This window comes from Prunus persica, chromosome G5 (assembly GCF_000346465.2).
Source record: "Prunus persica cultivar Lovell chromosome G5, Prunus_persica_NCBIv2, whole genome shotgun sequence".
NCBI lineage: Eukaryota > Viridiplantae > Streptophyta > Magnoliopsida > Rosales > Rosaceae > Prunus > Prunus persica.
Window position 1 is genome coordinate 1022750 of NC_034013.1, and position 12731 is coordinate 1035480.

Sequence of the window (12731 nt, forward strand, 5' to 3'; positions counted from 1 at the left end):
CCCGGGGAAAATGTTGGTCGCACACTTTTGTGAAATCCATTCTCACAAGTAGAGCCGGGGATAAACTTGTCATACACTTGTGCGGGACACAAATACATCAATAACATGTCCTACGTGCACGCAGACTCCAACACCTTGGCATGTGGGTCAAGGTGTCAGAGTTTGCATGCATGTAGGACATGTTACTGCTCAACTCGAAGTTTGAAAACATTTTGCTCAAATCTCAACATAGATATAAACATATATAATCTTCCAAACAGAGAATTCTTAATATCGCAACGTGGTGTTTCTAATTTACGTATTATAATATGTGCGAATAACATATTATAATACACGTATTATAACATGACATGATTAATAACAACATGTGACTAACCATCACATAAAAAATTAATGAGAAAAGTAACGGTACTACCCAACGTCTTAACTCTTAACCAATGTAACTTGTTATAACAAACAATAACAGGCTAAAAAAAGTTATTAACAGTAGGAACTTAAAAAAAGAGAACAAAAAAAGGAATAGAAATTAGAAGTCATATTCGAACGGGGGGTGGTGGGCGAAGAAGAGGTTCGAACACTAACATAGAGGGGAGAGAGTTAGACGGAGAGGGGGAGAGAGTGAAACAGAGACTGAGGGAGCGATAGAGAGGAAGACAGATAGTGAGGGAGAGAGAGGGAGACGGAGAGAAAGAAGGAGGAGGCTCACAGATTGTAGGTCGACTTGAAGTGCAAGAAATTGTTTGCTGGTGAAGAAGAATTTCTTTGCTGTGCTGGGCTGTGCTCTATTGGGGTGCCAATTCAAAGTTGAAGGCCTCTAATTTAAATGGGGGTGGTGCTCTGAAATGGTTGTCGACAAAATGATGGAGGAATTGAAAGTGGTGTCAAATGCTTCACGGGGCTGAAAAAGAGCTACAAAGGGGCTGAATGAAGTGTAAGTGGTGACAGAGACTTTTTGTTCTTTGTATCCTCAGTGATTGGGTTTGATTCCTTGCGATTAGTTGCTGTTAATATTTGGGGAAATTAGGGCTTAATTTTGATATTTTGGATTGCAGTTTGGTTAATTAGAATTCCAAAACGCCAAAAACGTTAAGGGTTTCTTCTCCTTCATCTTTTTCATGTCAATTTTGCGTTCTGGACGACACTATCGTGGATAGTTCCGGTCAATATTAGGATTTCTTCGATATTCACCGATATTGGCCAAAACCCACAATATAGGGGAAATAACAGACTTCAACCCTCCTATCCATATTGACAGCCCGAAATTCTGATATATTCACAGCTGCTTTGACGATTTTGGTTTTGCAAAATTTACATTCTTTAGACTGCAATTCATGGAAAAAGTTACATTCTGTAATTAAAGTTACCCAGATATAATATGAGTATATTTCTTTTTTCTTATGGCTCAACTATGAACTAGTTTTTATGGTTGGGATTGTTTGCAGATTGATACATTTTCTCAGTGTTATGGTGCACTGTTATTTGATTAGCTCAAAAGAAAAGTATTCTATTCTTTAGCATCACACAGTGGGTTTAGTATGGATGTTGAAGTTATTGATGTGGAAGGAATGGGGCATCGTGGAATGGCAGATGATGGTGATGCTGAAAGGAGTGAAGGTGGAGAAGTGAATAATGCTGAAAATTCCGAGGCTCACGATGAAGATGGGATTTCCGAGCCATACGTGGGTATGGAATTTAATTCTGAAGAGGCTGCCAAGACTTTCTATGATGAATACGCCAGACGCTTGGGTTTTAGCTCTAAAGTTGGTCAATCTAGTCGTTCTAAACCTGATGGGACAACCATTGCTCGGGAGTTTGTATGTGGCAGAGAGGGTTTGAAAAGAAGGCATGCTGATAGTTGTGATGCAATGCTTAGGATAGAGTTAAAGGGTCAAGACAAGTGGGTTTCAACTAAATTTGTGAAGGAGCATAGTCATGCTTTGGTGAGTCCTGGTAAGGTGCATTACCTTCGGCCTCGCCGGCATTTTGCTGGTGCTGCAAAGAACGTGGCTGAAACTTATCAAGGAGTAGGGATTGTTCCCAGTGGTGTTATGTATGTTTCCGTGGATGGAAACCGTACCCCTGTAGAGAAAAGCCGTGTAGTTAGGAATACTTTATCTACAGAATCAAATCGGCCAGTCAAGAATGCTATAACAATGAATCAACTTAGGCCTTGTAGTCGAAGGAGTACACTAGGGAAGGATGCTCAAAATTTGCTGGAGTATTTCAAGAAAATGCAGGCTGAGAACCCTGGTTTCTTTTATGCTATACAACTTGATGAAGATAATCACATGGCAAACGTTTTCTGGGCAGATGCAAGGTCAAGAGCAGCTTACTGTCATTTTGGTGATGCTGTTACGCTGGATACCACGTACCGAGTAAATCAGTATAGAGTGCCATTTGCTCCATTTACAGGAGTTAACCATCATGGTCAGACAGTTTTGTTTGGTTGTGCATTACTTCTAGACGAGTCAGAAGCATCTTTTATTTGGTTGTTCAAGACATTCCTTACAGCAATGAATGACTGCCATCCTGTCTCGTTTATGACTGATCAAGATAGAGCCATACAGACAGCAGTTTCTCAGGTGTTTCCAGAAGTCCGCCACTGCATTAGCAAGTCACATGTCTTAAGAGAAGGCCAGGAAAGGTTGGCGCATGTATGTCAAGCACATCCCTATTTTGAGGTGGAACTTTATAATTGTATTAATTTGACTGAAACTATCGAGGAGTTTGAATTGTCGTGGGATTCTATCCTTGATAAGTATGACCTCAGGAGAAATGATTGGCTTCAATCATTATATAGTGCTCGTGCTCAATGGGTGCCTGTGTATTTCCGGGATTCCTTTTCTGCTGCCATATCTCCTAAACCTAATCAAGGGCATGATGGTTTTTTTGATGGCTATGTGAATCAACAGACCACATTACCAATGTTCTTTAGGCAGTATGAAAGAGCTTTAGAGAACTCGTTTGAAAGGGAAATAGAAGCAGATTTTGATACAATTTGCACAACGCCAGTATTGAGAACACCATCACCCATGGAGAAACAGGCAGCCAATCTTTATACAAGAAAAATTTTTGCAAAATTTCAAGAAGAGCTAGTTGAGACTTTTGTGTACACAGCAAATAGGATTGAAGGTGACGGAGCTATTAGCACATTCAGAGTTGCAAAATTCGAAGATGACCACAAGGCGTACATCGTTACATTTAACTATCCTGAGATGAGAGCTAATTGTAGTTGTCAAATGTTTGAGTATTCAGGAATTCTCTGTAGACATGTTCTGACAGTCTTTACTGTAACAAATGTGCTTACATTGCCTTCTCACTATATTTTGAAACGATGGACAAGAAATGCAAAGAGTGGAACTACCCTAGATGAACGTAGTGGTGAGTTACATGGCCAAGACTCCCTAACTTTACGGTACAACAACCTATGTCGAGAAGCCATCAAATATGCAGAGGATGGGGCAACCACTACAGAAACTTTTATTGCAGCAATGACTGCTCTTAGAGATGGTGGGAAGAAGGTTTCCGTTGTTAAGAAAAATGTAGCTAAAGTTGCGCCTCCTAACTCTCAGGTTAGTGTGACTGGCTACGATGACAGGAAAAACTCGACATCAATGTCCGATATGACCCCTTTGTTGTGGCCACGCCAAGATGAAGTAATGAAGCGATTTAATCTGAATGATGCTGGTGCACCTGCTCAAACCGTTTCTGACTTGAATTTGCCACGAATGGCCCCTGTATCTCTTCATCGGGATGATGGTACTCCTGAGAACATGGTATGGAATAGAATTCTTTGCTTTGTTTCTGTTCTTCTATATCTTCTTCTTTTTTTTTTTTCTTTTTTTTTCTGAGTGCGAGGTCGTGGCATTTACTGGGTTTTTCTGTAGGTGGTACTTCCGTGTCTAAAGTCAATGACTTGGGTCATGGAAAATAAGAATTCAGCACCAGGAAATCGAGTAGCTGTCATTAACCTGAAGGTACACATATGAAGAAGTGAAACAATGTTGTGACATTTTGTATCATCCAAGTAGCTCAAATTGGTGGTGGTGTATTTGATAATGATAGCCTGGATCCCTGAGTCTGAAAATGAAATATTTTTATATGTTTTGAGTTTGTTTAGTTTTTTCTTTCTTTCTAGATATCTGATTATTGTATAACTTAATTGTGACCTGTAGCCTTGTGCTAGTGGGATGCTCTGGTTTGCACTCTCAAACTTAGTTTACAATCGAGCAAAGAGCCTTTTTTTTTCCCTTCCATTTTTTTTTTAAAACTTTGTTTATATCCACTGCAGCTGCAAGATTATAGCAGGACTATATCAACTGAATCAGAGGTTAAGTTTCAGCTCTCAAGGGTATCACTGGAGCCAATGTTAAGGTCCATGGCCTACATCAGTGATCAGCTCTCAACACCAGCTAATAAGGTCGCTGTTATAAATCTGAAGGTATGGGAGTCAAAATTTCAAACCATTATCTCTTAAACTTGCCCTGACTGTTTGATGAACCATTTTTCGGGATCCTCATGTTGTTTGTGTTCATTCTCAATTCCCTTGGCCACCTTGTGGGTAGAGCCATGGGTTTTTCACTTGGAATCACCCTTGTGCTGTTAGTTGAATATACTTAACGCATTCCTAACTGGGTCTTCTGCAAGTGGAATGATGGTTTAATTAGTCAAAATACTCTAGACTTTGTTCAATAAGTTTTGCTATCTAGATCTTCCTTTTAATGGATACTCATGACAATGCCCTTGGAAGTCCAAATCTCGTTCATAACCTAACTGGTGCTCTATGTGCAAAGGAGATTCACAATGATTCCATCATCTCTCTCTTCATTATTCATTGCCTTTAAGACCATGGTATAATCTGTTTCGTGTTTCTAGCTCAAGTTGGGTACTTCCCACTTCATTCAATCCTTTATTTGTAGGGAGTTATTATGCTTTTGGTGAAGGGGAAAAGGAAAAGATTTGGTGGAGCGTGCTAGTGACTTTTTGTGGAAGGAAACATCCTAAATTGTAAGGGAAGGTTGCGTAGTTGTGGACTGCTTCTGGGATAAGGCTAGACTTTGGCCTAGGTTTCTTCTAGGTTTCATTTCTTCCTTTCTTTTAAATGTGGATTGGGAAGTTTTTGTTTCTTACTTTGGCCGGGCACTTCTGTTTTCTCATAGTACGAATTCTGCTTTTATATTTGTTGTGTTCTTGAGGCTCTGTTTCTTGCATTTGAAGGTTGCATCTTTTGTCAACTGCGTCGACTTGGATTGTAATCCCCAATATTGGAGGGATACATGAATTCATTATGTATTTTATTGGTTGTAAAAAAAAAAAAAAAAATTGGTGTTAGATGAGTGAAACATAAACTAGATTATAACAAGAGGCAATTTTTAGATACAAGAACCACAGATTTCTACCTGAGGATGAAATTGGAACTGCAACAAGATTTGTTACATGTTGCACCTTTTACCCTTGAAGTGTACTTGTTTCGAAACCTTTTCCTTCTATTAATCCTGATTATAGCACTACCAAAATTCTTTAAACTTGCTGCCGACCATCGTTCCTAAAGGCTTAAGCTAGTGGTATGTGGAACAACAACTGTTTGATTCCAACCCTCACCCTCACATGTGGGACTCTCCCCATAATTAAGATTAAATAGCCCAACATTTAGAATTCAATATATATTGAGAGGTTACAGTTACAAGGAAACTTTGATACTATGACAAGCTTAATGCTTATAAAATAAATCTGTTAAGATGCGGGCTAACAGATTGTTTATGTTGTAACTTATTAAATCTTTAGTTCTCAAATGAAACTAGCCCCCTTAATATATGTCTTAGAACTTAAAGCCTTAAGCCCACATGTGTGGACTATTATTGTTATTATTTTTATTATAACTATATTGGATATTGAATGAAAATTTTATAGAGGCCACTTCTAGAAAAGTGATAATGTTCTGAATGTTCTGCTGTTTTGTTTACTTATTATTGTTTGATCGTTTAAGATAAGCCATTTTCACCCTATTCTTTCAGCTTCAAGACGCAGAGACAACTTCAGGGGAGTCAGAGGTCAAGTTTCAAGTTTCTAGGGATACATTAGGTGCCATGCTAAGATCAATGGCCTATATCCGCGAGCAGCTTTCAAGTGCTGTAAGCATTTTCAGCCAATTCACTATTTGATATTGTCTTGTTTTTGGTTTATCAACTACATCGATGCTGTTTTATCGATTTAAAAATTGTTCTGAAATGTTATGTTCCCTTGGTAAATGACTACTAGTATATAAAAACAAATTTGTTTGCAATTATCTTGAAAGCTTGTTTCCAAACATTTAGGATGTACAATGGAGAGAACATAAGAATGCACGAATCACCTTTGGCCCAAAGTTGAAGAGAAAACCTATTCAACCATATAAATAATTCTATGGGTGATTCCTTTTAGTTGATAAACATCTGGCAGGTGGTCTCCAAAATTCCAAATCACATTGCTAGTGTGGAATTTTGGGAATGACATTTCGATGAACCAGAAGTTTTATGTTGTCATGAATCATGATTCATCTAGCACGGGATGAAATAATCGGCTGATATCCCGATATATTGGCAGATATTATCCCTTTTTCTAGGTTTCAATACAGATACAAGGGGATAATCCTATTTCTTCCCCCTTATCGGCGATATATCCCTGATTTCCTCAATATTTCCCGATACCGGACAAATAACCTAGAACTTTGTCTTCAGTTTTGAAAGTAATCAAAGGTCCCAGTCACTGAATCAATGCCAAAAACCAAGCTCTACTTCTCTTCTCAGTCATTTTCGGCTCTGTCTGTCTGTCTGTCTCTGTCTGTCTGTCTGTCTGTCTCTCTCTCTCTCTCTCTCTCTCTCTCACACACTGCTCTGGTTCTGGTTTGTTTAATTTTCTTTTTCACCTCATTTTCTATCTCTCATTCGGCACCTTTATCATTAAGTCTGATTGTCTAATGTTTGGTTATGTATTAATGAGTTGGGTTGGGTTATGTATCAATGGGTTAGGCTGCATGTTTGTCTTTGTTTTGTTAAGTCTGATTGAATTTATTTTGTTTGGGTTATGTATCTATTGTGTCAATGGATTTTATTTTATCATTCTAATCGAAGTTTTATTTTCAGGCTTTTCATGAACACGCATTATATACACATACAATTCATCATATGCATATTTTATACTTAGTATATTTTGAATTTTATTAATAATGTCCTTAACGTCTATGAAAGTTTTACTTCAAAATTCCATGTTTTAAAGTCAAATATCTGTATTTTTTGTCAATTTTCCCCGATACCTAAAACGATATCAATATATCCCCTGAAATATCTGTAAATTGAAAGCCTGATACTATCTGCAGGGCTGATAATTTCATCCTCATTTCTAGGAAACATAAAATTTTATAGAATAAAGAAAATAAATTAAACAAAAGGGAATATGAATATCCCTAAAATGTTTTTATAGTTAATGACTGTAAAAATGCCTTCTTGTCTAAAAAGTTTGGATTGGGATGCAATAGTCATAACTAAGGGAGGTAATAGGGTTTCTATTCTATCCTTCTGCCTTTTTCACTTGAGGTACAAGTTAGATTTAGATGGGTTGTATGGCCCTGATGATGATAAGGAAAGGAAAAGCTTGTTGGTAGGATAAAATACTACTAAGGACATGTGCCAGGGTGTGGAAGGTGATTTTCATTTTTGTGGATAATATGGAATTAATGGACTTGTCATTGGGAATGGGAAAAAGGAAAGGGGATTTCTGTTTCCTTTTAGAAAGAAGATGACATATTTCAGCTGTATTCTTTAGTATTTTAGCTTTTCAGTTTCTGTGCACTGGACCACTGGCCACTCATTTGGGATAGAAGGGTATGTGTAGAAGAAGAGCTCCGTTTCATCTTCAGAACCCTTGGCTTATATCAGTGGCTGTGGTAGAGATCTTGTGAGAGGGTGCTAGATTTTGCTGCATAATCATTTATCAACCCCAAAATAAAAAAGGTGCTTTAGATGGATTTTACCATATGGAATCAAAGAGGTGTTCAATAATTTGGTGGGTGTGTAAGACAGGAGATTGGGATCTTGACCAACAAGAGCTGAAGGAATTCTGCTTGTGGAAGATAGGGTTACTAGTTAGTCAAAGATATCATAATTAGTAGAGGCGTGGTATCACTTAAGGGCATTGGCAAAGAAGTTGCTTAGGACCTTTCTGTTGACATTTTTTGTTTTTGGTATTCGAATTTGCTTTGAGGTAAGGATAGAGAAGGAGAAATGAGAGGATACTGAGCAGATATGATAGATGTGAGTGATATGAGAAGACATATATAGAATGATCCATTAAAATAAGAACTAAAAGTTACAAACAGTTTTAACTTTTTAATCTAATTTTTTTCTGTTTTGAGAAGAAAACCTGGGTCTCCCTTACAGCTGTGGACTATACCAGTTGAATGGATTGCATATCCATGTTTGAAATACACAGTTGGATATCGATATGTATCTTGTATCTTGGGCCCATAATTTGGGAAATCAGAAATTCTTATCTTTTTTTAATCCCATTGAAGAGCTCAATTACCATGGCTTCAGTCACCTGGTGATATAGCTCTCCTAAACATTGTTAGGTGTTGTTATTTGGGAACCACGCCCTTATCTGTGTCTTGTTGAGCAACTTGGATTGTTGTGGCTTCCTTTGTGGGAGAGAAACAGACGTACTTGTCTTTGATGACAGATTGTCTGATTGGTATTTTTTTTTTCTTTTTCTTTTTCTTTTTCTTTTTGTTATACAAGGAATGTACAAAGTTGTGCAGCCATAGAACTACACTTGCAGTCGCCTTTTTGGGGGGAACAAAACAGGAATGTGGGTAGAAGCGATAGGTTGATAGAGTTTATAGATTTAATACACTTGTAGATGTATACCTCGCATATACTTGGGCTCCTGCCTCTTTCTTTTAAATGAATGTACTTGATCAAAAAGAACCAAAAAACCTTGAGTGGTTGTTTTGCAAAATTTAAGTAGGAAATTCATGGATATCATGTTCATCTTTCTCTATGTTTATGTTGAGTTTTAAATTAGGTTCTTTTACTGTTTAATCATGGAAAAGTTTTAAATTTGGCAGGCTGAGATTCAATCAGAGTCCGTCTCAAAAAAGCTACGGAAGTAAGGGCCTCGGATGTTTTTTACTTCCTATACTGTACCGCCGGGTGCACGTTACATCTGGTTTCCATGGGGAAAGGTGATCACATAGAAAGTTCAGGATGCTCGCAGTTGCTACATACATCTTTGCATAGCCCGCCCTTCCCTTTGTGTAAGATTGTTGTCAACATATTTGTACATGTACCAAATCCAAAGCATCAAAGAGATTTGATAGGTGTATGCGGTCAAAAAATCTACGACACGCCAGAATTAGAGTAACACTATTTGACATGTTTGTGCGAGATACAAGATTTTATTCAATAGGAATTGGTAGAGTTAATTCTGATAGCTGTAAGCTGGTGTGGCAAGTTCTCTCTCATGGAGCTCCCAGCTTCACTAGTCTTTTTTTCCCCTTGCGTTGTAGCATAAGATATGAATTGTTTGTTTTGCCACACTATGGTAGTTGGAGTATATGATTTTTCAGGTGCTCGTGAGTTCTAACATCGCTAATGTCATTTAATTGTTCAGGTACTCGGGCATTATCTACAATATTCATTTACATGCAGTTTTGGAAAAAAAAATTCTCAGTGGATAAAATTATGCTGCACTGCAAGGTCAGAACAAAAATAAATAGACAGTGCTGCAGCGGGTTAGGCCAGAAGACAAAGCACTCGTGAAAAAAACCAAGCCCATATCTTTTCCGCTTAAATTCAATATAGAATTCCAACTAAACCTCTCTCTAAATTGAGAGTACCCTCATAATATTTTGGCTGAGGCTATAAGATTTGATCAACGAGATGATGATAATTTTTTTTTACTCTATCCTTTTAGCTGTTATTTTCTATGGCTACTGAGTGTGAAAAAAAAAGGGGTAAAATCTGTTCAAATAGGGTGTGTGGAATTAAAAATAAAAATAAAGTTAGTGTTGTTTGGCCATTTTAAAATCAAAGTATATTAATAGCATAAAAAATTTACCTTTTCTATTGAAAGGGGCGATAGCATATTAAATTTACACACACAACACGTATGCTAGGACTCGAATCCAGAACTTTGCCTGAGGAAGTAAATACAAGCGATAGTGTAAACGACACGTCATTCACATCTCACATCACAATTAATCTCAGAATTTATTTCCATTAAAAGTGGGCATTAGTAACTTCTGAATTTACCCAAAAATATACACGCAACACACGCAACTAGATGTGGGAAGTTGGTTTTTACTAACTGTCGATCCCCTCTTCCCTCCTCACTCGCACCGGTTCTTAAAACTTGAGATTCTATTATACGGATCATCTCATCGTACTCCTCGTCTTCCTCGAAATTCTCTGCCTCATCTCCTGTTGCTGTTCAGGTTTTTTCCTTTACTTAATTTGGAAATATATGGAAAAGACATATGTGCCCCCTTAAAAAGTGACTGTTTACAGCCAGTGGCTGCCACTGCAACACAGAAAAACTCAACCCCTTAGCCGCACTCTCTTCTTCCTCATCTCTCATCTCTCATCTCTCCAAGCGTCTTCTGTCTCTGTCTCTGTCTCTGTCTCTGTCTCTCTCTCTCTCTCTCTCTCTCGTCTTCTCTTTCGGTCGGTAATCAAGTACTCAGGTTGAAGAAAATGGATTGCGCATTCTTGGGTATAAATCCCATTTTGTTCCAAGAAAGTTTTGCAGGAAATGGGAATGGAAATGGTAGGGTGTCTCTGATGGCGCGTTCTAATTCTAGTACAAGGAGAAGACTTCCCAGCAACCTTCGCTACCCGCAGCGCACCAAACTTCCTCCGGATTTTGGAATCAATCACTTGTTGAGGAACACCACAGAACCATCATCTCAAACGGAATTTAAGGAAGCAGAAGCAGAAGAAGATGGCGAAGATATTGCTTGGGAGGCAGATGAGATTGAAGCTATTTCATCACTTTTCCAAGGGAGGATACCCCAAAAGCCTGGAAAGTTGGATAGACAAAGGCCTCTCCCCCTCCCACTTCCTTACAAGCTTCGACCTTTGGGACTTCCTAGGCCGAAGAAACATGTCAAGATGGCACCCATTTGTGACCAAGTCTACAAGAATCCCAATGCGCTTGTTGGTTTAGCAAGGGAAATTAGAAGCCTTGGGGTAGTTGAAGATGTGGGACTAATTCTCAACAAGTGGGTTCCCTTTCTTAGAAAAGGGTCTCTCTCCATGACAATTAGGGAATTGGGTCACATGGGTCTCCCTGACAGAGCTCTGCAGACCTTCTCTTGGGCTCAGAAACAGCCTCACCTCTTCCCGGATGACCGGCTTTTGGCTTCCGCTGTTGAGGTCCTGGCAAGATACCATGAGCTTAAACTGCCATTCAATTTGGACAAATTCACAAGTTTGGCAAGTCGTGGTGTGATTGAGGCAATGGCAAGAGGGTTCATCAAAGGGGGAAGCTTGCATCTTGCTTGGAAGCTTATATTCATAGCTAAGAATAGTGGAAGAAAGTTGAATACGAGCGTATATGCCAAGCTAATACTGGAGCTTGGGAAGAACCCGGATAAGCACAGGCTTATAGGGACCTTACTGGACGAGCTTGGGAAAAGAGAAGACCTGAATTTAACCCAGCAGGATTGTACTGCTATTATGAAAGTGTGCATTAGGCTTGGAAAATTTGAAGTTGTGGAGAGTGTTTATGACTGGTTTAGACAATCTGGGCATGATCCAAGTGTTGTTATGTACACAACTCTGATTCATAGCCGCTATTCAGAGAAGAAATACAGGGAGGCCTTGGCTGTGGTTTGGGAAATGGAGGCTTCAAACTGTCCCTTTGATTTTCCAGCTTATCGTGTGGCAATAAAGCTTTTTGTTGCTCTGAATGATCTTCCAAGGGCTGTAAGATATATTTCCAAGCTTAAGGAAGCAGGTTTCTCTCCGACATATGATGTCTACCGGGACTTGATTAAAATGTACATGGTTTCTGGGAGGCTGGCAAAGTGTAGGGATGTATGCAAGGAGGTAGACATAGCAGGATTCAAGTTAGATAAAGAAACAATGTCACAGTTGTTGCAATTAGAAAGTGAGAAAAGGTTAAGTTTTTAAAATCCGAACTTCTCTGTTGTAAGCTGTAATTACTAATGACCTCATGTAGAAGTTCTTTCTGCCCATCTTGTTTGGGTTATTTTTGCATATGCACGCTTCTCTTATCTTTATGGTCATCTTCACATAAGTTTCACAAAGCCATCAGGGGCATCCTTTGTTGCTCTTCGCATTTCATTCTCATTTTGTATTCTTGATGACTAATGGAAGTGCATCTGTACTGTAGATAAACTGCAGTGTGTTTTATTTTATTATTTGTCCCTAGCTTTGCACAGCATCCAGACAATGCATACATACAAGTAAAAGAAATGAGCACTCTCTAACATGCTCGTCTTCTTTGAGTTATTCCACATATTTGGTTTCTGCATTATTTTTTGTTGTTTTGATATTAGTGAATACCATCAGAAGCCAGAGTTCAAATCCCGTCTCCCCTTTTGAACTGAGTGAAGGTGGAGAAGTGAATAATGCTGAAAATTCCGAGTCTCACGATGAGGATGGGATTTCCGATCCATAGGTGGGTGTGGAATTTAATTCTGAAGAGGCTGCCAAGACTTTCTATGATGAATA

At 38.6% G+C, this 12731-nt stretch overlaps 2 protein-coding genes across 2 annotated transcripts; both read left to right on the top strand.

Moving 5' to 3' along the window:
* Positions 434–9600, top strand: LOC18776510 (protein FAR1-RELATED SEQUENCE 3). The gene is made up of 6 exons (XM_007211247.2): positions 434–931; positions 1443–3776; positions 3888–3977; positions 4292–4441; positions 6015–6131; positions 9101–9600. The coding sequence occupies exons 2-6, from the start codon at positions 1536–1538 to the stop codon at positions 9143–9145; spliced, it is 2643 nt and encodes an 880-aa protein (XP_007211309.2). The 5' UTR covers positions 434–931; positions 1443–1535; the 3' UTR covers positions 9146–9600.
* On the top strand, positions 10400–12391 carry LOC18778113 (pentatricopeptide repeat-containing protein At2g01860). Its single transcript, XM_007209917.2, has one exon. It carries the CDS (start codon positions 10728–10730, stop codon positions 12165–12167), a length of 1440 nt encoding a protein of 479 aa, XP_007209979.1. The 5' UTR covers positions 10400–10727; the 3' UTR covers positions 12168–12391.